We start from the raw sequence: 26428 nt of genomic DNA on the forward strand, positions 1-26428 counted from the left end.
TCTACGGGGCTATACATCAGTGGAAATTCTTATTACTAGGATATGCCGCACATATCTAGAATGGCGACTTTTTTGGCGAAATTTGTAAAAAAATGGCGACTTTTGGCGACTTTCTGCTCGTCGTTTGGCGACATTTACTCGAAAGTCAGTGGCAACCCTGATTGGAATGCTGCCTCCGCGGTTGGGAATCGAGCCCATGTCCTCATGCTAACGGACAACGAACCTCTGAACTCGTGGCAATGAACAGTACTTCATGCAAGGCCACCGTCGCATGTCAGTATAGGGACTCGAAGCCCGCGATAACACTTCAGAAGTCGATTAACCAGATGGCATTTAATTATTTAAACCGAACGCGCTGGGAGACTAGACTGCTCCGCTTCGCCCTCGAGGATCAACTCTGCGCCGTCCAGCGGGCCGCGGCAGCCGCCAGAGCTCAAGGGCTCGTGGCTGACGCCCCCCCCCCCCCCCCCCCACCCATGTGGGGATATTCGCCCAAATCTCCGAAGAACTCGCCGGGCTTTTTTTTTTTAATAAACTTGCTCTCTCTCTCTCTCCGATTATCATAAAGTGCCTCGTGTCCATTACCGTCAAGCTGTCATGTTCCGACACCGACCAGTTTTCTGAAGCTCCCGCGGAAATTTATAAGTGTGTTGAGCTTTTTGTTTTGTGAATTTCGCAGCCAATCAGCGCAGTGTGCGCGAACGCCAATTAGGAACGAAATTCTGTACGCATGTTCATTCAAAAGGAATAATGATATCGCTCGGCTCCAAGTGATTAAGCTCTCTGCAGTGACGTCGTTAAACGCCAGCCAAACGGCAGTAAGGTTTTTCTTGGCAAGTATAAATTTCGCCACATCGACGACTCGCAAGAAATTAAAACAATAAAGGAGGAAGGCGTTCTCAAAGTTCGCGATCTCCCTTCATTCTCCACCCAGGTCACGAAATGAATCCGAAACCTGCACACGTCTAACCGCGAGGCAAGTTCCTGGCATGCCGCGGGCTTGTCTGAGATACCACGCGGCCGCACTACAGAACTGAAGGTGCACACGGTCCGGTTGTAATCCCCAACATCTCGCACCGTTATTGGCAAAAGCGACCACCGTTACGCAACTACGCGAGAACGGTATGTGCTTTAGCGGTCTGCAGATGCCGCGAGCCAAATAGGAGGAAAAGAAAAAGCGCGTGGTGGCCGCGCAGCACACGCGACCTCTTCGAGGAGGTCTCGTAACCTAGCCGCAGCTATAGTTGCGTGACAGAATTGCTAAGAATGCTGACTATTGCCCCGGAAATGTCACTATGCGTCTTCATCCTTCGCTCCTTTGAGCGGAACGTGTGGCGTTTAAGCGCGTTTAATGTGTGACGACCACCATTTACAAGACACATACAGCTGCGGTGATATCGTCATGATGCGTTAAAATGCGTTACTCTCCGCGGTAAAAAAACGACAATGCCAGTCTGTATATGCCGCTCGCCATTTCTCGACGTTAATGCGTGGTGCACACACGACTTTCCCGCGCGCACGTTACCATCGCAACAAATTATCTCAAATTTATAACATTACCACTATCAGACATACGCTATCCTATTGCTCAGAGATATTTGATCATACTTTGCCCTCGCTTGCGCCATTAAACGTCACGTATAAATATTCTTCCCATATAGCTCCAGTCCTCTTCTCTTTTACATCAATGACCGCTGCCATCAGCGTATAACGCTGACGGGCAGCTGTGGTGGGAGATATAGGAGCACACAGTGGTTAATGCGTTCACGATCACATTCTCCACACCGCAGTCATGACCGTCAATTGAAAGTCCATAGCCGAACGCGGCATATGGGCTACGCCGAGCTTCACTATTTTATTATTATTAGAACTGGGACCCCCAAGCCACAGGGGCCCCAAAGAGCTCTTGCGTTGTTTTCTACACCGGCTGGCGAAGAGAACGCAAGGAGAGTACAAAAGAACGCAAGAGCTCGGGGGTCCCAGTACTAACACTCTCTTATTACGTTGCACCCGCAACAGTATGGTGCTGACTGCTGACCCGAACGTCGCGGGATCGAATCCCGGCCTCGGCGGCCGCATTTCGGTGGAGGCGCGATGCTAGAGATTGCTGCGCGGTGCTTAGATTTAGGCGCACGTTAAACAACGCCACGTGGTCGAAATTTCCGGAGCCCTTCACTACGGCGTCTCTCATGATCGTATATCGTGGTTTTAGGAAGCAAAACCCCAGCAATTACATCTACTGCGTTGCGTTAGGCTCGTATACGCACATCACAGGAATTTGGGGTTTTAACATATATACACGTGAGAGGGAGCCCCGCGCAGTAGACATTGAGCAGCGGCCCAGACTCGCGGCCGCGAGGCACTAGCACCAGCTTTAACCGGCGGGAACGCGCGCACAGAAAGAAAAGACTAATGACAGCGAGCAGGGCGAAAGAAGTGCGATCAGATAGCACGGCTAACGGGCTCTCGGTCACGGTCGAACGCTCTTCTCGCCAAGCCGCAAGCGCTTAGCGCGCCGGTCACAGGACACCTCCTCCTCTCCGCGGGCAATCCTATAACCACGCTTCTCTCTCTCTCGTCCCACAGAAGCTACACACAGGGTCCGCTTTTTGTCTTCGGGTGGAATTGCTCCCGAACCAACTATCTCCGTGAACACAATGACGGCTGCCTCAAACGACTCCCGGGGACCCCGTTTCTAAAGCGCCGGGCCGCAAGTGCGGACGCGGAAGACCCCGGCGTTGCGGCGCACGATTGTTGTCCTCCGGCCGACTCTGAAAATCGTCTCATTGTTGACGCCGCTGACGCTGGGAGCGCGAAACCGAACGTAGTACGTCACGCTCGAAGCGTCAGCCAGCCCGGCGGCGCCCCCTCGAACCACCTCCAGAACAGTGTCTCAGGCCGTTTCCTTTCTTGTCCTTCCTCTCCGAGGTGCAACAAGACCAGAAGCGCGTACAAATGCAAAGCGCGTACGCGTGCAGTTTCAGTGAGACACCTGGGACATTCAAAGGGTGATAACTTTAACCAGGCTGACAGCAACCACGTGGAAGGCGATATCGAGACGCATGTTTTCCGGTAGCGCGAGAGGCCCATTTCGCACAACGCTATATATAGTCACGAATTTACGGGGCTACCTGCCGCTTTGTCATTCGTACGTAATGGTATTTGCCCCGATTACTGCACTGAGCATCCCGCGGCGCGAAACAAACGTCAGGATTGACTACATGGGCTTGAAAACTGAAATATGGGAAGAGTGCAAACAGAAAGCTGACAGTCATGTAATGCTGCTGGTATACATGAAGGATGGATGATAACCTAGACAAGGACATCGCCAAAAATTATGCTATGATATAGTGTCCCGAGCCAATTATAGGCCACAGCAGCAGCCTTGTGGGCCAATCGAAGCTGACGAAATGGCTAATTAATTTTATCATGCGACGGAGTTTTTTTACAGTGTCCAGAATACCACCCGAGAGGACGACCCACGCGCCTAGACGCTCGTGCATTGTCAGATGGGACAATGTAAATGAAACGGCGATGGCGCTCGTAACATGGGACGCAAAATGAACGGCCCCCGTACGGCATGTCGCAAAGAGCGCAGCGGCCAACTCTTCAGTCGCACGAGGTACGGTTGCCGGCCTCTCTTGGGACGTATACGAGTGCCGCGGCCTTCCAGCATTTGCGACGGCTGCCTGTGTACGTGTAACGCAGGAGCAGTAATCAACGAACGATTACGGGGAAGAAGGTAGCAGGGATATACAGAGGCTACATTTTCGGAGCCACACCAGACGGCAAATCAACAGAAACAGGCCTGCGGTTGCACGCAGGCACGGTCATACCCGGGAGGAAGCGGACTAATAATAGGCGCGGTTGCTGAAAACCAGCGTTTACACGAGTACCAGAAAAGGGGGCAGCACCACTTGCGTGCGTTCAGCACGGGAGAAGCCGCTCTGTGAGTGACTAAGCTTCCGGCTCAGTGTGGCCCAGAGCTGCATGCGGCCTCTGAAGGAAACCCAGCAAAGGTTTTCAGCCAGTTTCCACGCAATCGTGTGACAAAGTTTGACGTCAGGCGCAACATATGAAACAAGCATCTGCGAGGAGCTTCGGGTGTACACCATTCAGGAGAGCACACCAGAATCACAGCATATACGTGCATGTCTTCCCTGGCACAATGTCACCCAGGTTGATGCATATGCAGAAGACAGGGCAGCAAACGACGTCAAAGCGGTGTGTAAACACGTGACGAGCAGCTATCGGCTATGGTCACGGCGAATTCTAACTGATACTGAGGCAATTAGCGTGCGTGTGTATGTGTGAATGGAGAGGGGGCGGGGGTGCATATGCGGAAAGGCGTGAGTGGGCCCGGAGAGACAGAGGGTGTTTTGGGCAACAGTGAAGAGCAGCTAATTGACTCCGCGCGTCGTGTTGCCCCCACTTCGTTCCTCTCTATGCAGCAAAACGCCAGTAATCTGTAAATAAGAACCAATACAATGCACTATGCCAATACTGAGCATCACGAGCTAGTTTCAGCACAGCGTCACCGTCGATATCCCAGAAGGCACAGCTGAGAACACGCATAACGCCGACCTTAAAAGCACAGAAGTACTCTCGATATCACACAAATTCACTATCAACCGACGCTTTCTTAAAAAAAAAAAAGAAAAAGAAATGAGCCGCACAAATATACCCCGACATTGTTATTACAGAAAACTGTTTGTTTTTCGCCAGAGCACGAGCGATCCAGTGAACGCATGCAGATACAATGTGAAAGGTTGAGTATTCCATGTATATTTTTTTCTTCGTTCCCAGACCACACCAATGGTGCGATTTCTTGTTTCGCCCTTAGCTTTGCTTTCCCACAGCACAGGCAGAGACAAAGGCCGGAAGCAAAGGCCTGCGGCGACGACAAAGAACCTCCCCCTCCCTTCCATCGAGAAAGAAAAGGGGTTGAAGGAGGCACTCGGACACAATACCGCTCCACAAGGAGGACACACACACGCAGCAAGGAGACAGAAAGGAACGGATATATTACACCGGTCCATTATCGCGTCGGACGACCCATTCGCCCGAAGCGACGTCACGCGGCAGTGCAGTGGGACGTCCCGTGTGGGTAAATATATATACACACATAACGAATTTTGTGTGTGTGTGTGTGTGTGTGTGTGTGTGTGTGTGTGTGTGTGTGTGTGTGTGTGTGTGTGTACACTCGAAATCGCGAAGCCCGAACGCAGCCGAATCTGCGTATGCAACGCCGAGGCCATTTCTGCTTTCCCCTCCCTTCAAACTCCGCCCCTTTTCCGTGCAGTACTAAAATGGAGCCTCGCTAGCGAGACAGCGCGCACGCAGACAGCTACGTAAGGGCGCTGCGAACGAATTGGACACGCGCCTCGAGCACTCCGTCTGGCCCGCCGGCTCGGAACATTCGAGACAACTTCGTCGTCGCCACTCGGCCACAGAACGCTCGACGTGAAGATTAGGAAGGAGTGATGAAATCGTCGCCCCAGCGAGTCTGGCAAACAAAAAAGAAACATTAACGAGGAAAGGAAAAAGGCGGGGAGAAAAATTAAATTACCGAGCCGCAGAAAAGGCAGAACACGTGACCCGCGGACAGGATGACGCGCCGACCACCGTCAAAGCGCGTCTACTCCCAACCCCTTGGAGTCGCTTAAGCCGGATGTGTGTACGAAGAAGATCCCGCACTGCCGCGGCGAAAGATATACTGGGAATCGATTATGCACGCGCTATACAGCAAGCGTCGTAAGGACACTAAAAAAGAAAGGCGCTGTTGCGCCCGTCGCGCTCACCCCCGTGAGTACGAGTTGCTCTGAATCGAGGTAGACGAAGACTACCATACCCCTGCATCGCTTGCACTGTTTGCACGGCGCGCACGCTACAACAATGCGAGATGCGACGCCAGGAAGGCGGGCGAGGGGCTCCATGCGTCACGGACGAAGCCAACGAAACGTTACTCCCCTTAGCCACTTTGGGTTTTTCTTTCTCCCAACTGGCCGCTTTTAGAGCGGCAGAAAATGAGAGCATACAGGCGACTTGTTTCTAAGCGAGCGACGGCTGTTCAAGCGAGGTGTATACAGTGACGGCGCCGAGTTGCATAGAACGACCGGGTATCTTCATGATATGAACTTTAACGTTTAAATTACCTGCTTAAAATGTACTGGCGCGCTAGATGGTTTATCATTATAGCATATGGAAGCGCACACCGGGTTAAAGGACGACACAACACAGACATACACAAGCGCTGATACATACACAAGCGCTTGTGTATGTGTTTCGTGTCGTCCCTCGTCGAAGCACTCTGGTTGCCTATCTGGTTCCTCATGCGCAGCTTCATCGAGAAATCAAGCTTGTAAAGCAGTTTATACAGCCGGTTACAGCATACGAGACACGGCGATGAAAACGCAATCTCGAATGGTGCGCTGGAGCCAAATGCAGTTAATACAGATATATATACATCAGTGTCAAGCTGCTCAGGGCGGGAAAGAAGCCAGCGCCTCACAGAAAAGTTTCGTAACGACTCGGGCATTGCTTTGCGACATCACGCTGATATCGAGAGATGTGCAAGGGGACGGTAGTCTTGAAGCTATAGTTTCTGCGAGTATCTCCCGAATCAAGGGTCCGCAGGACTACATAACAACGACCCTGCCAACTAGGAGTGAGAACGACCCCACTGCAGCATGTGAGGAGTTGATATACCTCTCCCGTCCCAACCATGGATGCTGCGAAAAGATTAAAAAAAAAAAAAGAAAGTACCCTCGTACGCGGCAAAGACAAGGAAGTTCAGTTCCAAAACCACGCCCACTGCTTTAACGAGCCGCGAGGGATACCGCAGCGCCTATGCGCAGTCGCATCGTATATAAAAGCAGCTGGCACTCAGCCTGCCACGAGAACAATTCCGAGCAACACTCCGCGCCTGTTGCGCTGCTAAGCCCGAGCACGCGGGATTGAGTCCCGGCCATGGTGGCCGAATTTCGATGCAAGAAAACCCATGTACTTCGATTTATAGATGTACAGTACTCATGGATTTAAACGCGACATCAATTTTCTAAATATAACTACTGGAATGCGCAATTGCTCGAGATAAACAACGTCATGTCGCGACAAATCTGGTCTCTAAAGGTAATGTTGGCTCTGATCTACGCGTTCAAATCGAAATTACGCCAATATGACCCGAACTGAAGATGGTGTAAACCGAAGTTTGTGCGTTATTTAGCCCTAAATTGTGCTGTTTCAATCCGCGAGTACTGTACATTTAAAGGGACACTAAAGGCAAATATTAAGTCGACGTTGATTGTTGAAATAGCGGTCCAGAAACCTCGTTGTGCTGCTTTTGTGCCAAGGAAGTGCTTATTTTGAAATAAAATCACGTTTTTAGTGGTCCGCATCGCGTTAGCGCGCTTCAAATCTCCCGCCTGAAAATACGACTTTCATACGTCACTGCTGCCGTGCCCAACGTTGCCCGCTTTTACTGCGCGGCCGCCGACACTAGTAGCAGCCGAGCGGAAGTAGCGGGACCCACAGTAGCAACAACGGCGCTGCGGCAAAGACTTGCTCGGATGGGCACATTCAAAGCCTTCGCCAAGTTGCGGTTGGTCTCGTAATTCTCAGTACGAAAGGGCAGCGAGCACACACGCAGAGGTTTTGACTGTTTAGCACACTGGCGCAATGGCATGACACTAAGCCACTTCGAGCGTAAGGGTTCATTCCGCGGCAACCAGTGAAAAGACACACCGGTTTTCTTGCTGCAGCACTGGCGTTGTGCACCATTCGGGCATCCGGCAATATCACACGCATGCGGCATTTTGTCGAACTTTCTGTCAGAGCGACTTTCACGAGCGCGCAAAACACGCACGGCAGTACGCGATCCCGAAACTACCACTGAGACGGGCGAGGCGCAGTTCGGCGAAAACGGAACTTTTGAACCACGCGCGCCATTCCCCATGGCAACGCCACGGAGGTTTTGTTTTCCATGAATCAAGCGGAAACGAACAAACAGCATTTTATTACGTCTTTTGATGCTCGAAATGTTCTTTTTTTACTGCTGCTAGTTTGATTACTAGTGATTTATTGTAGGCCGACTTCCATACGTCATCGGGATCACTTCGAAAATTTCCCACTCGTGGCGCTCATCATGTGATACATTTAGCTTAATTTCTCGGTAAGTAGGGCACTGCTGTTGATGATATTGCCGTTTTAGAAGTTGTCATACATTGGGCTTTCACTCTGACATAAATTGTTATTTGCCTTTAGTGTCCCTTTAAGAACACCAGACGTTCAACATTCATCCAGGGTGCTCCACTACGGCGTGTCTCGTGACCATATCGTGGTTTTGGCACTCAAAACACCAGAAACTAATTATCCCTCTGTGCCTGAAAATCGCCCCGGGGATTATTACATCGCTCGCATCTCCTTAGCATTTTTTTTTATTTTTGTCTGCTTCTTGCGCGAACGCTGGGGCGCCGGCAGATGATCATAGTGACCTTTGGGGGAGACATGGCCATCTCCTAAAAATGGGTACGAAACAGAGACGCGTGAAAGAGCCGAGGATGATGCCAGGCGCCATACACGCACGCACACACGGATGCTGCAGGAGCAGCCCCGAGCGCGTGAACGCGATGCGTCCCCGTTTTTAGGCGCGCGCACGCAAAGGGCGGCCGCCACGACTCGGACGACGCGGTGCGCAGTACCGTATTTACTCAGGCGCAGGCCGAAGTTTTCTATTTTGGAAAATCCAAGAAAGTTCGCTTAGATTTGTGGGTGCATTTAAGGAGCCGAAAGTGCCAGAAGCTAAACGTGACCTCGAGGCCTACAATATTCCAGCCACGCAACATAAAGCAGCTTAGCCCATGGCAGCACGTCGACAGATAACGAATGTCACGATGGAGATATCTCACAGGACGGCGCGCGCTATTTTGTTTGAACGTATATAACGTCACGTCTCGCCATGACAGCGCACTGTGGGAATATATAGAGACAAAAGAAGGCCGGCGACGTTGATCAAGGCGACGACGAGCCAACGCAGCACACGATCACGACGATTTTAAATAATAACGATTGTTGGGGTTTAACGCCCCAACACCACGATATGATTATGAGGGACGCCGTAGTGGAGGGCTCCGGAAATTTCGACCACATGGGGTTCTTTAACGTGCACCTAAATATAAGTACACGGGTCTCAAGCATTTTCGCTTGCATCGAAAATGCGGCCGCCGGGGCCGGGATTAGATCGCGCAACCCACGGGTCAGCAGTCGAGCACCATAACCACTAGACCACCATGGCGGGTGCGCGACGATCTTCGGAAAACGCAATACGCCGTTCTTTCTTTTGCAGTCGAATGCATCTTTCGTTCGGCCCGATTTACTTTTTTTTTTCGACCTTCGGAAAATTCTAGTGTCGGCCTAGGTTCGAGTAAACGCGGTATATGCGCGCCACGTGAGAGAGACGGACGGCCCAAACACGGGCACCGAAGGAAGCCAACGAGGAACCAAACACTCTTGCGCCGTGCACGCACGCATATGGGCCATCGCGCCGCCGCGCACGCAATCGGAATGCCTCGCGCGCGCGCGCGCGTTGTGGCGGCAGATGCAACCGCCGTCGACTTCCTCGATCGGCGGCTCCCCTGCATGAACACACCGACCGGCCGTCGTCCCTTTACGCTTGTTTGTTTGTTTGTTTTTTCTCATCCCATAGCGCAGTTTTTCGCCGCGTCGTTCACTCGGTCAATGCAAGAGGAGCTTGTTGCACCCGACGACGTCGACGTCCCAAACAGGAAAATGAAACAAGGCCCAAAAATAGCCACACGGGACGCGTTAGCCATGTTACGAAAGTTATGGCTTCGCAACATCGCTGGAGAGAAAGGGAAATAGCACATACGGGCGATTCGATAGCAAGGCAGTGGGAAAGGGAAGTGAGAGTGAGGAGGAGAAATGTGATGGTGAGGAAGAGGGGAGAGAGTAAAGCGTAGCACAGAAAGAATGAGAAATATCCTCCCACTCCAAACTTATTAACAAGCTCTCCCGGCAGAATTAATCAACAACCGGATAACCGATGGATTGTGTTCTGCGACTGAAAGGCGGTCCTGCAATACTATTTTAGTCAGTTACAGAAAATACGGTACGAAATTACGGCACGGTATTACCGTATCACTCCTCCTTTCCCGCTCGTTGTGCTTTTGCCTCCCTTAATTCTAGTAAAGGCAGCCAACACCACAAATGCTTTTTCAAAAATTACTGTGGGGACTTATCACGTCTCAGTGTTGCCTCTCAGCCTACGCATTGTTAACGACGAAACTGTCGTTCGCGCTACGCGCTGTCACTGGAATCGGGAGCGGTTTAAGCACAACGAGCTAGAAATGAGGAGCGGTGCGGTAATAGCGCACCGCATTTTCGTAACTTGCTAAAAGACTCAAATGTCTTGTCAGCTCTTCAACGCAGACCCTGCGAGCAACTTGCGTCGGACTTGCGTCGGAGCGCGCACCACCATGCGATCGAAAAAAAAGACACGACGTCGTGTTTCAGTGGGTATACGATGTCACTGCGATATTCCCGGCGACGACATCGCCGATGAAGCTGCCAGAAAAGCACACGAAGGAACAAACCTCGCTTGTGCGCCTTTATGAAGGATTGACGGGGCTCAGAACTTAAAGGGACCGACAACTGCCTAGAATATGAAATTAGTTGACTCCACTGATGTAAAGATTGTCCGTCGCACTGACTCAAACCAATCCTGTTTTTTTCGTGAGAGATTGATTTGTATTTTTATTTCTTAATTGAAAGTCGCGAAAAATGACCTGTGGCGCCTCTGGCGGCAATAACATGAATGATCCGATGAAGACGGCCACATGATCGTTGATTGCTGTACGCGGTCGACGATTTTTTTTGTTCGTATTGAAATACTGCTCGTTTCTTTATATTAAAAAGTATTACTCCATAAAAGTGTGCATATAGGCCTGCGTTAGTAGTATGCATTAAAGTGGCGCTGCCTTCGCGTGACGTAATGATCCCATGCTCGTCAGCGCGTCTCGAGCAACTTTTCAGCGTGCTCATGCAACCGTGCACGCAGTTTTCAGGTCGCTAAGATTTTGGAGCGACACAGTTTTGCTACCTACACTTCGTCTCAGAAATGACGCGCGCTGCTACTCGGTGCGGCCGTGCATATGCACAGTTACGTTTTCGATTACTTGGCTTGGCTCGTGTATCGAGAGAGTAACGACGCCGGGACAAGCCATCTATGACACAGGCGCAGGCAACCTTGGGCGCAGGCGCACACAACACTGTTCAAATACCGGGAAGGTGTATAAAGCCACACATCTCATTGTAACAGCTTGCTATTTTGAAAAATTGTTGGAAAGCTCAAAATAAAGGTGGTTAAGAATATTTGCAGCAACTCCTGCGAAAGCAGAACAACGACAGCTTTCACAAGGGCTAGCGGCATCGCTATCAATTCTCAGCGTTGCTGGAGCAAGCCTTCATGCGTGTTTGGAGCCTTTCAGATCGAAAAATACTGCTTATAAAATAACCACGTGCTTTTCGGATAAACCACTGCAGCTACAAACGCTACGAAGGGTGAGCTTCCTGTCGCGCAGTAAAAAACTCTGTCGAGAAAAATCAGTTGTCAGTCCCTTTAAGCAAGGCATTTTTAGCCATTCAAGATGTGGGTTTTAGGCGTTTCAGGCACTGAAACCTTCCTTTTAGGCACAGTGGATTCTGCGACAGGCACAACTTGTTTGAAAATCCCGACCTGCTTGAAGTCTCCGCGAGGAAGAAGGATTTCGACAGTGGCGCTTCTCCCCAGAAGCGCGCCGGTTCGTTGTCTTTTTGTCCCGGGCATCGTTGATGGATCGGCGGAGGCTTTTTGACTGCCACGCGGCGTTGTCTGAAGACACATCGCAGAAAAAGATAGGGTTCGGCGATGACCTGCTCGTTATGTGTCAAGCAAGGAACACGTGCAGATGCCCGCATGTGGTCACAAAGGGCACGTGATGGGATGGCTCATTTATTGTCCATTTGCTCTATCACCTTCCGTCAGCGTGCAGTGAGACGCCTAATTGAATGTACTTAAACTGGAAGGTGCAGTCGTTTTGTGATGAGCGTATGCTGTTAAGTAGCCGACTGTTGGTCGTTCTCTCTTGCGCAGCTTACCGATGAAACGCAGAGGGAGAGAGAGTGAGGAAGAGAAGGTCGTCGGTAAACGACATTCCGGTTGATCCCGGCTCCTCATGTAAGGCCGTTCTGGTCGCCTGCATGAGCGGTGTTCTGCACTTTCGGCTCTGCCGAGTTACGGCGACAGTTGCAATGTAAATAAGTAACTGCCTGTACGTATGTGCATATGTATATGTACACAAAGCCTACTTGCTTTGCAATCAAAAACTCTCGCTCCCATCCTTGAGAAGAAGAGGCACAGCTATAGAGGCGATAGGCAGTGAAAAGCTATCTACTTCTATGCCAGCTTGGAGAGTTTGGGTTCTGAAGAGGAAGGACAAGAAACTGACGTAGGATTTACTTGCAAGGCCTGAAAAGGCTGCGAATGAAAGCCGGTATCATTTTGATGGGTGCATTAAAGGACGCTTTTCTGTCAATACGCAAATTGCACGTAACTCGTTTAATCATTTGCCCTTACATAATGAATGAGCCCTACTAAAGTATACTATTACATAATAGCCAGCAGAACTACTCTCAGAAATGCGTCAGCTATGCTATAGTACAATTTGTCGACTTCACGCAACAGAAAAATATGGTTCTTCCTGACAAGTTAAAAATACGTTCATGCGTCGCGCTATGCACGCTGAGCAGCCTGCCGCCTAATGTATGTCGCCTGCCTGCGTTGGAACCAATCTGATATTAAAATAATGTGTGGCCGCATCCGAGCAAATCACGATTATGAAGTGAGCAGTTTGAAGAACGACGTGCTACTTACAACTTCAGCTAATAGCTTCTAAGAGAGAGAGGGAGATCATTGAATTCAGTGCCTAAATTTAAGCTGCAGTGCAATCAACAGATATTCACGTTATTTAGAATTCTCACATCGAGCAAAAAAAGCGCCGAATCAGAGAAGGGGTATACATAACCACGTGACAAAATACTATTAGCGGAGCAATTCTAGAATCGGACACGAAATCGTTGCTCGCAAACAAACTGTTTGTCCGATGCGTGGTAGAACACGTGCCTAACACCCGGAGACGCCTACAGCTACTCTGCAGTCAGTGAAGAAAACAACAGGCAATCGGGAGGCCAGCACAGGACGAGCGACCAGACTTGGAACGAAGCATAGGCCACACAGAGCACGATGATATACTCTATGACGCGACGTTACACCGGCACACAGCCGAGTTCGCTGTTGATGATCTCACCTTGCCCCTCCTTCATATAAAGTATACGTTGCGGTGGTAAAAACTTTTTAAAGCAGAAAGCTGGGCCATAGTTCCTTTTCTTTTAGTAGCGCTAAAAAAAAACACACGAAGAAATGACTCTTCTTCGTGTGTAATGTTCGTTTTTTAGTCGTACTAAAATGTTCATGGTATCAACTTCGTTCAAGTCATGCGCATCTATCTGTCTTTTGCCCGGTGTTTCCTTAGGCCTGTATATATTGACAGCCTAACTCATCTGCGATCAGGCTAACGCAGAAGAGGCACACAAAAACCAAGTTGTCACTGCACTGCTCAAAGCAGTTCAAAAGCAGAATGGCGACGAAAGCAACTATTTATACACGCAATTGAGCCCAAGAAATGTTTTTCAGGGAAGCATCGGATAAGTGAAACTTTTCACGACATGGACAAAATTTGTCGATCCCTAATGTTCTGGTGACGTAATTCACTTTACAGTCTATTTCGCAAAGCGAAATACGTAGAGAGATCATGCAAAGAGCTCCGGATGGAACCGACAGGACGCAAACAAGCAATTAAGCGCGAATATTCAGTCATGACACTGCTGTAAGCGGAACAAGAACGATTATACGTGTCAAGAAATGAATGGTTATAGGCCCCAGTGAAGCGGCATGATCCAAAATTATCCATTAGTACTTTTAAAAGGTCGTACCATACCCAATTTAATATCGTCACGGTTTTGCACAATAGGCACAAATAGGTTCCCAGAGCAGGGCGACAGACTTTAGGACAGTGTTGTGTGATAGGAATATATAAGAAGCGGCCAAAAACGGGACTGTCACCGAATGTCGACTTATCTATAGCGAATTGACCCCTTTACATCACATAAGCAAGTGCGTTGTACCCAGCATTGCATAATCGACACAGTTTGCCGCCATCTTTTAGACAATGTCTAAGCCATGTTTAACAGAGTTTAAACCATGGCTGGTCTAGAGGCATGGTCAAATCTTAATCGTGGAACAGTGGCGACGCACGCGGACGCAAAAGGGACGGAGATCTTTACCTTTTTGTTGTTAAACCCCGGCTTTCGCAAGAGCCGACAGTAACGCTGGCTCAGAAAAGAAAGAAAGAAGCAACGGGCACTGAAACCTCCCTGCAGCGGCGCACGAAAATAAGAGCCACTGCGAGGTTGCAGAACGGTCTTTGAAAACACGCCAGTCTCTGGGTCGCCCCTGCCGCGGCGCAGACTGACCAACCTGCCGCGCAAGCTATACGACCACAACATCGATTAGTCCTCTCCCTTCACGCACACGCGGTGTCAGCATCAGGGCGTTAGCACGCACACTCTCGAAGGAAAAAAAAAAGCCATTGTGTCCGATACGCATCGAGAGAAGAAACAGCGAATCATTACGAGACTGGTTGCGCGCATGACGAAGGGTATACGGCGCATGCAGCTCCATTGTACAGATTTCAAACAAATAAATACATATAAACGGCGCGAGAGCGGGACCATCCACAACAAAGCCGTTTTCTTTTCCTCGTCGATGGCTGGCCTTGAGCTAAAAGCGTGATCACCGCATACACACGACTGCAACGGACGCGCGCGCAACACAACGACGACCTCCGCTCGCTACGCTGTATATACTGCAAAACATTCGAATATTGTTAACGCGACGGGGCAAGGTTCGCCAAGCGCACGTCAAGAACTGAGACTACCCAGACGTCTATTAACAAGCAGCAAACTAATTCAAATTCACTCTCCCTTCGCATTAAACTGAGGAACCACCGATAGTCCGCTGATCGTATGGGGACACCGTCGGACTAACTTGAATATAGAAACAGGTTTCTTATAGCGCGCCAGGTATTCCGATTGCCAGCGGTGACCGCAGGGTCGCCGAACTATATGGAAGATACTGCGACACTTTCAGCCATGGAAAGTAGGCCTTTGACCAAGAAAAACCACTGGGAAGGCTCATTTAAAATACACTAGCGAGAGCTTATCGCGAGGTCGAAGACTTATCCATATATAAATATATACACATGCACAGAGCCGTACATATAGGACCACGTTCCCAATATCTAGACCCGATCAAAAGACCCGATCCTCCTATACGACCGCGTTCGGACGCGCGACCTTGGGCGCAGCGGGACCGTTAAAACACGTACGCGGCCAGAACGGGATGCATCCATTCAACTTCCTCGAAACGGTAGCAGCACAGCACCCAGATCGTATACTTCGCCCAACAGGAAAGGCAGACGTTCCCGCATATCTGCAGAAGTCTGCGGTCGAGGTATACATGCGCACGACGAACTTCGCTTCCCGGGCGAACTTTGGCCACATCGTAATACGGTGACCTGCCGCGATTGGCCAACGGATGTATATAGCTCCTCCGTCGAGATAGATCGGAGGTTCGAAGCGCGGTCAGCGGCGGCTGCGTTCCAGTGGTGGGTGTGACGTGAAAGAAGAAAAAATAAAACGACCGCGTCTTACGCTGTGGTTTGGCATATACACACTGGTGAAACAGGAATGGCACGAATTAGGCCCACAGCACACGAACTGTGTTAATCGTATATACAGATATCCCGCCATAACAATCCTTAGCTAAATGAGGAAATGGAAAATTTCAACGGTGGACTGTATTCACTCTGCATTTAAGCTTTCCTGGTAATCAGAAAAAAGTGCAGTCAAGGAAGTGCAAACATGCCATTTCCGAAGCCCGGCTCGAAATAAAAAGAATAAACGCGAACACAGAACGACCGCATAAAATTGCCTTTTCGGCTACCGATCTGCGTCTTACGCGGACCAAAACTCTATATGAGTGGGGCTATGATGTACAGCCAACCGCAAACGTTTACAAACCACGCGAGCATGTGGCCTCTTCTCGACATTTCCGCTATACGTCAGCGGAGATAGAACACGCGCGCAGCGCTGCACTCAAGGCGCATCCCTCCCTTAGTCGATGGTCGTGTTTGCTCACTGGCCACAAATATTTCCCGTCTCTTCAACGTGACGCGCTCTTCGGCAGCCACGACTATGCGCTCGATATGTTGCGTGTGTCTTCTTTCGTGACGTTCTTTTCACTAATTTCGCGCAGTTAACAATCGTCTTCAAGACAATATCAAAAGCAGTATACATCAGTACAACTATTATCAGTAGCAACCCTTCATACAAACGGACATCTATACCAAACGGCACACCGCTCGACGAACGCAGTGATTGCTGTGATTCTGTTATCAAAGTAAAATCATGACAGTCTCACTGCAGAAAACGCCAGGCCTGCGCTAAAACCGCAGCACAGTCACAGCGAAAGCTGGAAGAGCGGCGTTTCTAGAGCCCGTTAAGCTCTCTTGGGGCTACAATACAAGTACACTAGAAAGGTACCCACTACGCCATAAATCACAATTTTTGTGAAGTTTGGAAGCACCTACTAAGCCATTATTCGTCATTCTGCGGAGAAGCGAGGCACCAGCTACACGTCTGTAAGGCATTATGTGCACTTTGTTCACGCGACGACTGATGACGAAGAATTATGGCTCAGCCCTTTGTAATGGGTTGGAATCTTTAAACGGCCCACCAGTTATGTAATTTGCATTGGGTGACGCCCGGTCGCTATTTCCCTCTCCCGTCATGCTGTATAACATACGTTGACGTGGGAAAGAGACGGGGGGGGGGGGAGCGAAGAACTTTACTTCCTGGAAGCCCATAAGCGTATGATCCATTTCCCCGAGGAAATGGATCATACGCTTATGGGCTTCCTTGGAAACCAATACAAGTGCCCTTGCGAGGAACCCACTACGCTATAAATCATTGTAATTTTACTGAGACCCAGAGGAAGTGTATCAGGCGCTTATGGGCTTCCTTGGCAACCAATCCAAGTGCACTTGCGAGGAACCCACTACGCTATAAATAATTGTAATTTTTGAGAAGTAGGCCAGCAGGCACTCTGTCATTTTTTGTCATTCTACGGAGAGCGTTGGTACCTGCTAAACCCATGTAAGGCATTATGCGCACTTTGTTGATGCTGTGCCTGATGATGAAGAATTATGGCAGGGTCCTTTGTAATGGGTTGGAAGCATTCAACAACCTGCTCGTTGCGCAATTCGCATTGTGTGACGCCTTGTTACAGAATTCGCGTTGTGCTACGCTTGGTGCTTATTTTACTCATCTACCACGCTATATTGCATATGCTAATGTGGTTCCTTCCCGACATGAAGCCTGTATAGGACCTTTTAGCAAAGCAGTTCCAAGCACCGGCATGGCTCAGAGGTTGAATACTGGGCTCCCACGCAGAGGACCCAGGTTCGAACCTCGTTCCATCCTGGAATTTTTTTCTTATTTAGTTTTTTTTTTTATTTCGAGCGATACTGGTTACGGACACCGGCGGCGGCGGCGGCGGCGGCGGACAACTACGGCGCCAAAAACGGCCGGTGAAATGATCTCATAACAGCTTTCGCTGTAATAGGCGCTTTGCGTGAAAACAGCGACTTAGTAACAATGCCCTGCAGGAAACTGACATGCCAGTGAGTGATTAACAAGAGGACGTATTTCCTACCTAGCGCTGCGGTAGACGCTATAGATAGCTTGCACTGACGTCACTGAAACCGCCACGTTGGAGTACCAACATGGTGGGATGCGAAGTATGTGATGTCACGTAACTTATCAGTATATCGCGTGCAGGTTCCTTCTTTATTCATGGATCTAGCTTCGTCATTATCACATCGAAGCGGGTTAACCGCCACGTCATTATGCTGTCTTGACGTCATCAAAGCCGCCATGTTGGAGTACCAGTACGTTAAGAACCTGCGTCTATGACGTCACGTGCAAGCTATTAATACGTAGCGTACGGCTAGGTGACGCGACAAGCAGTTTAGCATAGAGTTACTGTACATGTATACGTTTAGGTAGCAGAATTGCGCATTAGCTTTCCAAACGGCGCTAGCAACCGTGCATTGCGGAGAAGCTGATGCTCAGGCCAATTTTTGTCTTTCCCGCCGCCGCCGCTGGATTTTCGAAGGAGGCGAAAATGTTCGAGGCCCGTGTACTTAGATTTAGGTGCACGTTAAAGAACCCCAGGTGGCTGAACTTTCCGGAGCCCTCCACTACGGCGTCCCTAATAATGATATCTTGGTTTTGGGACGTTAAACTCCAGATATTATTATTATTATTATTATTATTATTATTATTATTATTATTATTATTATTATTATTATTATTATTATTATTAGACAACGCCGCTGCAGCGAACTGGATTAACACTACTCATTGCCAGTAAAGTTCATCGCCGTTCGGCGACACGGGGTGTTTTAGCAGGCGACATGCCTATAGGAATGTCGCCTGCTAAAACGGAGTGCAGCTTCGCCGCATAGCTCTGGTTGCTAGCCAGACCTACGCGCAACTCTGTGTACACTCTTGCGGCTCACTGTATATGTACACGCCGTTTGTAGTTGCACATTCACTATTACCACGTACGATTCGGTAACGCACGCCTCAATCTGCACAATTTCCTTTTCTTGCCATTCGCACAGCCAACGGAACGCAGCCGCCAAAACCATGCAGAAATCCCACAACGTGCGACACCCGTGCCCAACATTCGACACGTGCACATCCACAGAGGATCGGAATTGCGTTATTAAGCGAATGCGCCCGCGTGGTATATCTTCTCGACTTGTGGTGGCTCAGCGCAATCAACACTGCGTATAGGTATAGATCGAATATAGTTTGGCGATATCCCTCCCCCATCACAATAAACCTTTGCAGGATAACATCTTCAATCTACTTTTATCTTTCTCGAGCGACGGGGATGGTTACTTGCAGCCAGCAAAGTGAGCCATCCGCTTTTTTTTTTTTTTCCTCGCTCGCTGCGGGCGAAGCAGCGCAGATGCAGACACACAAAACAGCAAGAAACTCGGGCAGACGTAACGCAAACGCAACGCTTCCTTCCTTTTGCAGAGCCGAAAAGGGGACAGAGAAGACGGGGCGTGGCACTGCAGCCACTGCATGCGCGGCACAACTAAATGCAGCAGAAGAGGCGAGACACGGTAGCACTTGGAAAAGCGGCGCACCGTGACGCTGTTGCGCATTCAAGTGCAGAAAAAAAAAAAGTTAAATAGAAATACAGCAACTGGAGTAGAGCGACAGTCGCCTAGACCGGCATGCAGGCGCGCGTTTTAGCATCGCGCGCGTGCAACGGTCGTACGACGGCGCATGCGCAAGTCTTTTCGGTAAAACCGGTGGTTGAAAACTGAGATGACAGCTCAACACTTCTGTACGATCGCTAAAAAGAAAAGTGTGGATAAATCGGTAAGGACGAAGAAGCGAGTAAACCAAGGAGCTCGTGCCATCGGAAACGATTACAAACTACCGCTCGTTCCACTTTAATATTATATTTACATATATGTGTGTGTTTGTGTCTGCGCGTGTGTGCCACGTAATGCCTTAGAAGAACACCCCCGTTGACGTAACGGGCTACACAACTATCGTCGTTATTACCTGACCCGATTTCGCAGCCGCTTTTCGATCCCTTTGGATCTGACGGAGGGCAACGCGCGAAGAGAAAATGAGGCGCGTGCACGTACTCTGCAGTGGATGTGGTGGTGGTGGCTGTTGCCGTTGGCGGTCCCCCAAGGGCGTCGATAGATGCGGACGTCCTCATCGTGCTGCTGCTCGGCCCAGTAGCGGGGTGAAACCGAAGGGACGCGCGGTCGACGCCGCAGCGTGCCCACGTAGCTGAGCACGAGGCGGCACTTGGCCCGGGCCGGCTCGGCGGCGCCCGCGCTCCACGAGGAACACATGGGGCACCGCTCGCGGCACAGTCCACGTAGGGGACCCCGGCGAGACCGGAGCGTGTAGAAGGAGGCCGGGGAGGCTGCAGACGGAGCCACTATGGAACAGGGAGCGCGCGCGCACGAAGAAGCACGGCCCTCCTTCGCCTCTGGGTGTTGCGATCGCTGCACGACCAACGTCCACGGCGAGCGGGCGCTACTACAGTTCCAAGACGAGCGCGCACAATCCGTTCGGAGGCACTGCGACAACGTTTCCGGCGTAGATGCACTTTCGCTCGCTCGCTTCGCGCATCCGAAACACGGCGGGAGAATGCGTCGCGCCTTTTCGAAATCGGACGCTGACACGGGCGGGAGGAGCTTACGCAGTATCCTTCCCGTTCGAAGGATGACAATGCACCGACGTAGTCGACAAACGGTTTTAAATCAAATCCGCACAAATGTTCACTCGCGACACACCACCCATGCGCAGGCGCAAGATGACTGGGATCAACACGGCGAGCACACCACGCACCCGAATGGGCGCCAATATGCTACAGCGGCCGTCGATTCATACAACCGATGGCCGGGAACCAGAGCAGGCGGCAGCACTGCGCTGTCTCAAGAACGCCACGGCTCGGCGGGGGGCAGCGAGAAGGGGGCTCACCAGCGGGTGGGTCGAGGACCGCAGTCCACGACGTCGTCCTTGAGGCCTGCCAGGCACTCCGGAATCGCGTGCCACTCGAGATCTTGCGAACCACGGGTGGGGAGTGGCAGCACCAGCGGGGGAGAGAAAGACGGGCGCCCGGGATAACGGAGATTACAAGTTCCCTTCACAGTTCTGGAACAAAGTAGGCAGATGCGGCGGTACAAGCCGGGTCCACTGATTGAAGCAAACTTTCTCCTATTCGCTGGGCGCCGAACTCGAAGGGCGACGCACAAGAGGCCAGATCGTGGGCGCACCACCACACCGGGCTGATTCGTATAGCCTAGATGGCCAGGCTCCTTCGCTGCTCCCTTCCCAAACAACTCGGGGAAAGGAAAAAGAAAGGCCGCTCACCCAAATATAGCACAGCCGCGCGCGCGGGGGAAGTAAAGCAGACAACTCGCAGATGCGGGGATGGCTCTGGGTTGCTACGCAGGTCACCACTTATCCTTCTGGTCTGCGCTTACAGTATCCCCGCATGCAGCAGCCGGCAATTGTGCGTGAAACGGAAGACGGTACACGCGGTGCGCGCACGATAACAATGGGGGGCACCAATCGATGACGTTTCGTTGCCAGTGCGAAACCAAACGTGGTACCACAACAATGTTTTACTATTGCCAGACTGGTCGCGGCAATGTCCTCACGCACCACGAGAGTCCTTTTTCCAAGTGCGCGGATGTCAACAGTCCGTCGATTCTCCACTTCGGGCTTCTCTTTGCCGCGCACGGTGCCCGGCTATCACAAAAACAACGTCCGCAGTCAGCGCCGCGTTCAACGCACTCACGACCACGGAGCCAAACTAGAAATCTGCCTCGATGATCGCCGCGGACAGAGACGGGTCGAAGCGAAAATAAGAAAAGGCCCGCGCAAGGTACACACACACACAACAGGCACGGCAACGCGCGCGGTGGCGTCTACGCGATGGTCTGAAGATGGTCGCGCGCTGGCAGCAAGCGGGCCACACTTGCGTACGCTAAGGACGCTGTTGTGGCGCCCGAAGAAGAGGAGGAAGTAGGCCCGGGGAGGAGGAAGGCCACGCCGGAGACGAGAGCCGGGAGACAGAGGGGGGAAAAGAGAGGGAGAAGAAAAACCTCGAGGAGGGAGGCCCGGGAGGAGACCGGCCGGACAACTCCGGCCGTTCACGGATGGGCGGCCCAACGAAACGCGTGCGTGCAGGCCGAGACTGCTTCGTCCCCCAGTGCCGCGCGTGATGCTGGCGGGATGAGCTTTGGAGAAGACGGGCACACAACGAAGCGGCGCTACTCCGAGAGACCAGGTCGCGGGATGGCTCACCGGACGCGACGGAATATGCACAGGGCGGCGTCTCTCTCCCTCTCTCTACAAGACGATGTACCCCAGCCGAGATCACCTGCGTCCGCAAAAAACGCTCTCGCGAGGGACCCAGTTGGCCTTCGGATGTCGCGTACGGGACCCTTCGACAGTGCACTCTCGGGTCTCAGCTTTCACGGGCCAAAACTGCACGGAGGCATGGTTGACTGCCGCCGCGCAACCGCGCACCACCATGCGTGTCACCGCCTCCCTCCTCTTTTCTCCACCTCTCGCTAGAGCATCGGCGGCGGCCACGGTGCCGGAGCACGCTTCGCAGCTGCCGTGGTGCACTCCCCCACCGCCATCTTTCGGCGTGGCACGGCAAAAGCGGGTCGTCAGATGCTACGCTCCGTGCACCTAAACTGCTTAGTCAGGGGGGCGCAGGTCGGCTAACCCCGAACAGGGGCGGAGGCACCGGCGAACACTTCGCCGTTCGGTGCACGCGCACAACGCCCCTCATGCCACACGCAACGAGCCGTCCACATAAGACGACGGGCGCGGGTCATCGGCGCTGCGTGCACGTTCGCAACCTGAGAACCGCACCGAGGGCGAGAGAAAGCGAACAGGGCGAACCGAACGGGTCGAGGAAGGGTCGAACGAACACGACGCGGAGTGAAACTCGGTGCATAAAAAAAAAACAGGCACCCGCTATCGGACTTGGCCTAGTTCGAGGCCTCCCACTGTGCGCATGGCTCATTTGCATCAGCGTTCGCGTGAGATTGCGGTGGCTCGCACCAGAAAGTGAGCCCTGTGATGGGTTGCCGAGCGATGCAAAGTGGTCAGAAGATGCGGCGACCATTCACCCCGAGTAAAGTGCTGAAGTCCTAATGGGGACGGCGCGTACACACTGTATATAGCTCGCGCTGCGCCGAAGTGCCGAACTTGGCTCCTCCGAAAGCAGCTTATCGTTCTCTCCCCCTCCAACTCGTCACGCCTACCATTGCTCGTTTTTTTTCTCTCCAAAACACTTTCTCTTTCTTTCACCATTACACACACGTCTTTCGTCCAGCCAAGACTTTCAGTTTCACGGGAGACGGAGATGCGGAGGCAGGCATTCTGCGATCACTACGTGATGAGGCCAGCGCGAAAAGGTAACGAATCCGAAAAAGCATAAGTGAATTTGGACGTGCTACCTTTATTTTTATTATTTTTCAGAAACAATAAGCTGGCTTTCAGACATGACATCGCCGCCGCCAAAAACAGTGCAGGAATTTTCATCCAATAAATCAAGCGGCCAACTCGCTGCAACTTCCCGTCTGAAAGTGCCCAGTAATTTTCCCTCGCGTAGGCGAAGATATGCACAAGCTGCGCTATATAAATTGACATTTCACGAATTTTCGGATCATCCTGTCAAAAACTCCGAGGCATCGCAGCAAAGTTAACCTCCCAAATGCATACGGACCATTCTCAAGTTGTACTGTACTACACGTATATAGGACCGCCGCAACAAATGTGTGCTTCAAAAGTAGCAAGAAAACAGAAAACAAAGTAAAAAAAATAAATATTGAAAAGTCGCACCGAACTCGGGCGTCGCAGATTTGAGGATGGCTGTGCCTATAGACGACATTTGGCTAAGACCACTGACTGGCCGATAAAGATGGTTCGGTGGGCCATGCAGTATACGTCGACGAGTACTGGTGGTACCGCATTTTCTCTTATTTAATACCTGATCCACTAAAACCACCTTTAGGACGCAAGCTGGCAGCTGGTTTTGTACTCGATTTTTAAAAACGAGACCGGACAACAGTAAAAGGCAGGAAACGCGCAAAAGCGCCCATGGATGCCCCTGGACTCTTCCTAATAGCAAATTGTTTAGAATCCATTAAATAGCAAAAGCTTTTCCGTGTCAAGGCCCCGTGATTTTGGCGCGTGTGGAACACTTTCGATTAATTTTGTTGCACAGAAAGTCCGTCGAGGGTGAATTCAGATCGGAACGGTCTCTTCTGGGCGTTGCCATTTTGTTACGCAATTAATTATGACAACGAGCGCGCGGCAGTCAGCGGTATATACATAAAACGAGCCCGCACAGTGGGCTTAGCGTATTACGAATACCGGTTATTTATTCATCAGGCGAAGCTGAAGCCCTCTAGTACAGATGCGCCAGTTACGGGAGGGAGGGGGGAGGGGGAATAGAAGATCTCGCCTTCCCCGTGCCGCATACCTTAGCAGCTTTAATTAGCGGCTGCACCTTTTTGCAGACATGTATAGTATATATTGCGGGAATGAAGCTCGCACTAACAAACTTACAAACTTTGATCACAACAACTCCACTTTGATTTTGTTTACATCCTTTCAATGCACAGTCCGGCGGTTTGACTCTCAGGATTTCCCGCCGCGCACAAGCGCTTGCACCTCTTGGATATGCCTGCTACACACGAACACTAACTTGCCTTCCCAACAGCCGGCTGGCTTGAAAGGCTCTTTACACTTGCAACGAAAAAGAAGAAGAGATCTGACGCGGCTCGCCGAACAGGCTGGGCGTTTGCACGAACAGCGCAACTATTTCCCCTGTTTCGTCACTGAAATCCTTCAGACCGAATAATATCAGGTGATCGGCAGCCAGCACCTTTCTGCCTTCTATGAGACAGCGCGATTATAAACGCCACAATCCAGAAACCTCAGCACAGTGCCAAGCGAAAGTGCCTCCGCGACCCTGCTGATATCGTATATTTGAGCAGTGTTTCCAGCACAAGCAGCACTTTCTGGGGTTGCGCACAAGTCGGGATAACAATGGCCGAGACTTTTCATCTATACATTGGGCGCGGAACTGCAGGAAGGGGACCCGGGCCTGATTTATTGCTCTTTCCGGGTGCATTACAATCACTTGAACGAAGTGGGCGTTTCCAAGAGGCGACGAGAGAGAGATGGAGATAGTTCTACACAGTTATACAAAACGGCGACGATTTATTTCCTTTTCGTGCATATACGCTGCCCTCGAATGTGCGCTACGCGGAGATGATCGAGATAAAAGAGACAGGAAAACCGAGCAGCAGCTGCTGCTCTTATTATATAATGAGTGACGGCGAGGCGCGATTCTGGGCTAATCCTCGCGATGGAGACTTCGATATCCAGAAAAGCGTTTTCGCCTTGGCGCGTCTATCAGCCTTGCAGGCCTCGATAAACTTGAGCGGTATGCATAATTTGCGCCTTGTAAAATAGCCCACATGTAACAGGCATCCAGCAGAGGAGGAGTGATCGGATACGACTTGCCACAGTACGCTGCCTTGACTGAACAGCCGCCTGTGGACGGCATCCCGCAGAAAACTTGCACCGCAGCATTGGCATAAATCATGGAAGTGGCCCCCCTTATGTTCAGGCTGGGGGGCGGACATCCCTTACAAATGTCCCTCCTTGAGATTTAGCGTTAGAACAGCATATATTTGAATTACTTGACAGTTAAGTATATCGCATTCAATTTTTTCATAGGCTGATTATTTTTTTAGTGTGTACCTGTGTTCAATACCCCTCAGCTGTGTCGGACTATAAAAATCGCAAAAGCTGCTCGACCGGTTCAAAGAAGACTAAATAGAACAATGCATTTGCTCGAGCTGGGACCCCATGCTCGTTTTTTAAATTTTATTTCAAAGCATGGTTTAATTCTTATGCAAATCAAAATACGACCCTTATGTATAAAAAGAAAACGGCCGCCATGATCTGATGTGCGTCCCCCCTTGTGATTTTTCTGGATTTACGCCACCGCAGAAGCTGCTGTGCGGTATTGAGAGGCGGTGCGAACCGCGTGAAAATCACTACTGCTACGCTCGGCATAAGAACTGTTCGTTGTTCTTACGTTCATACGACTATATACGTACGTCTAAACGGCATCGCTCAAGGACTGAGTTCCTGACCCGGAAGAAAAACCAGCGTAGGTGAAAAGAGCTCAGCAGCTCTCAAAAGCGCTGAATGACAGCGCTTTCGTTATTCACCGCTGTCGCGTTGTCCACCACTTTGAAAGTTCGAAAGCGTTCACAATGACAAGCGCAACCCTAAGCGCCTCTTTCAATTAACATACCTTGCATGGAAATGCGCCTAAGTAACTATAATCACGTGCAATCGGGACACGTTAGACCCAGACTCTACTTACTCGACTTTGTATTAGAATCACAGTTGCACAGTGGATATGCGGTCGTACATCACTTTGTAACGCAGCACTGGTGTTGCGCTTCGAATCGCTTGCGCATGCACAGTAGTACCACGTACTCAGATCAACATCTAAACAGAAACGTCAAAATAAACAAAAATAAAGCGGTGATGTTTATCGCGTTTTCTGCGCGAGTTACGCGCGTCGTGTCAGTAGTCC

General features: G+C 50.8%; 2 protein-coding genes across 4 annotated transcripts in view; one reads left to right on the forward strand and one right to left on the reverse strand.

Annotated features, from left to right (window-relative positions):
* Window positions 1-26428, reverse strand: part of LOC119379546 (formin-binding protein 1) — a 214201-nt gene that overhangs the window by 93088 nt on the left and 94685 nt on the right. Inside the window, exon 1 of one of the 3 annotated variants that reach the window (XM_049412013.1) lies at window positions 19911-20184. The exons of 1 other annotated variant lie outside the window; for it this stretch is intronic. In XM_049412013.1, the coding sequence (XP_049267970.1) occupies window positions 19911-20126 (216 nt within the window). In that variant the 5' untranslated portion in view covers window positions 20127-20184. Of the gene's footprint in view, window positions 1-19910; window positions 20185-26428 lie in introns of those variants that run through there. One more of the 3 variants, XM_049412012.1, reaches the window with a different exon arrangement.
* Window positions 1-26428, forward strand: part of LOC119379553 (E3 ubiquitin-protein ligase Topors) — a 371896-nt gene that overhangs the window by 51008 nt on the left and 294460 nt on the right. The window lies entirely within an intron of this gene.

This window comes from Rhipicephalus sanguineus, chromosome 1 (assembly GCF_013339695.2).
Source record: "Rhipicephalus sanguineus isolate Rsan-2018 chromosome 1, BIME_Rsan_1.4, whole genome shotgun sequence".
Taxonomy (NCBI): domain Eukaryota; kingdom Metazoa; phylum Arthropoda; class Arachnida; order Ixodida; family Ixodidae; genus Rhipicephalus; species Rhipicephalus sanguineus.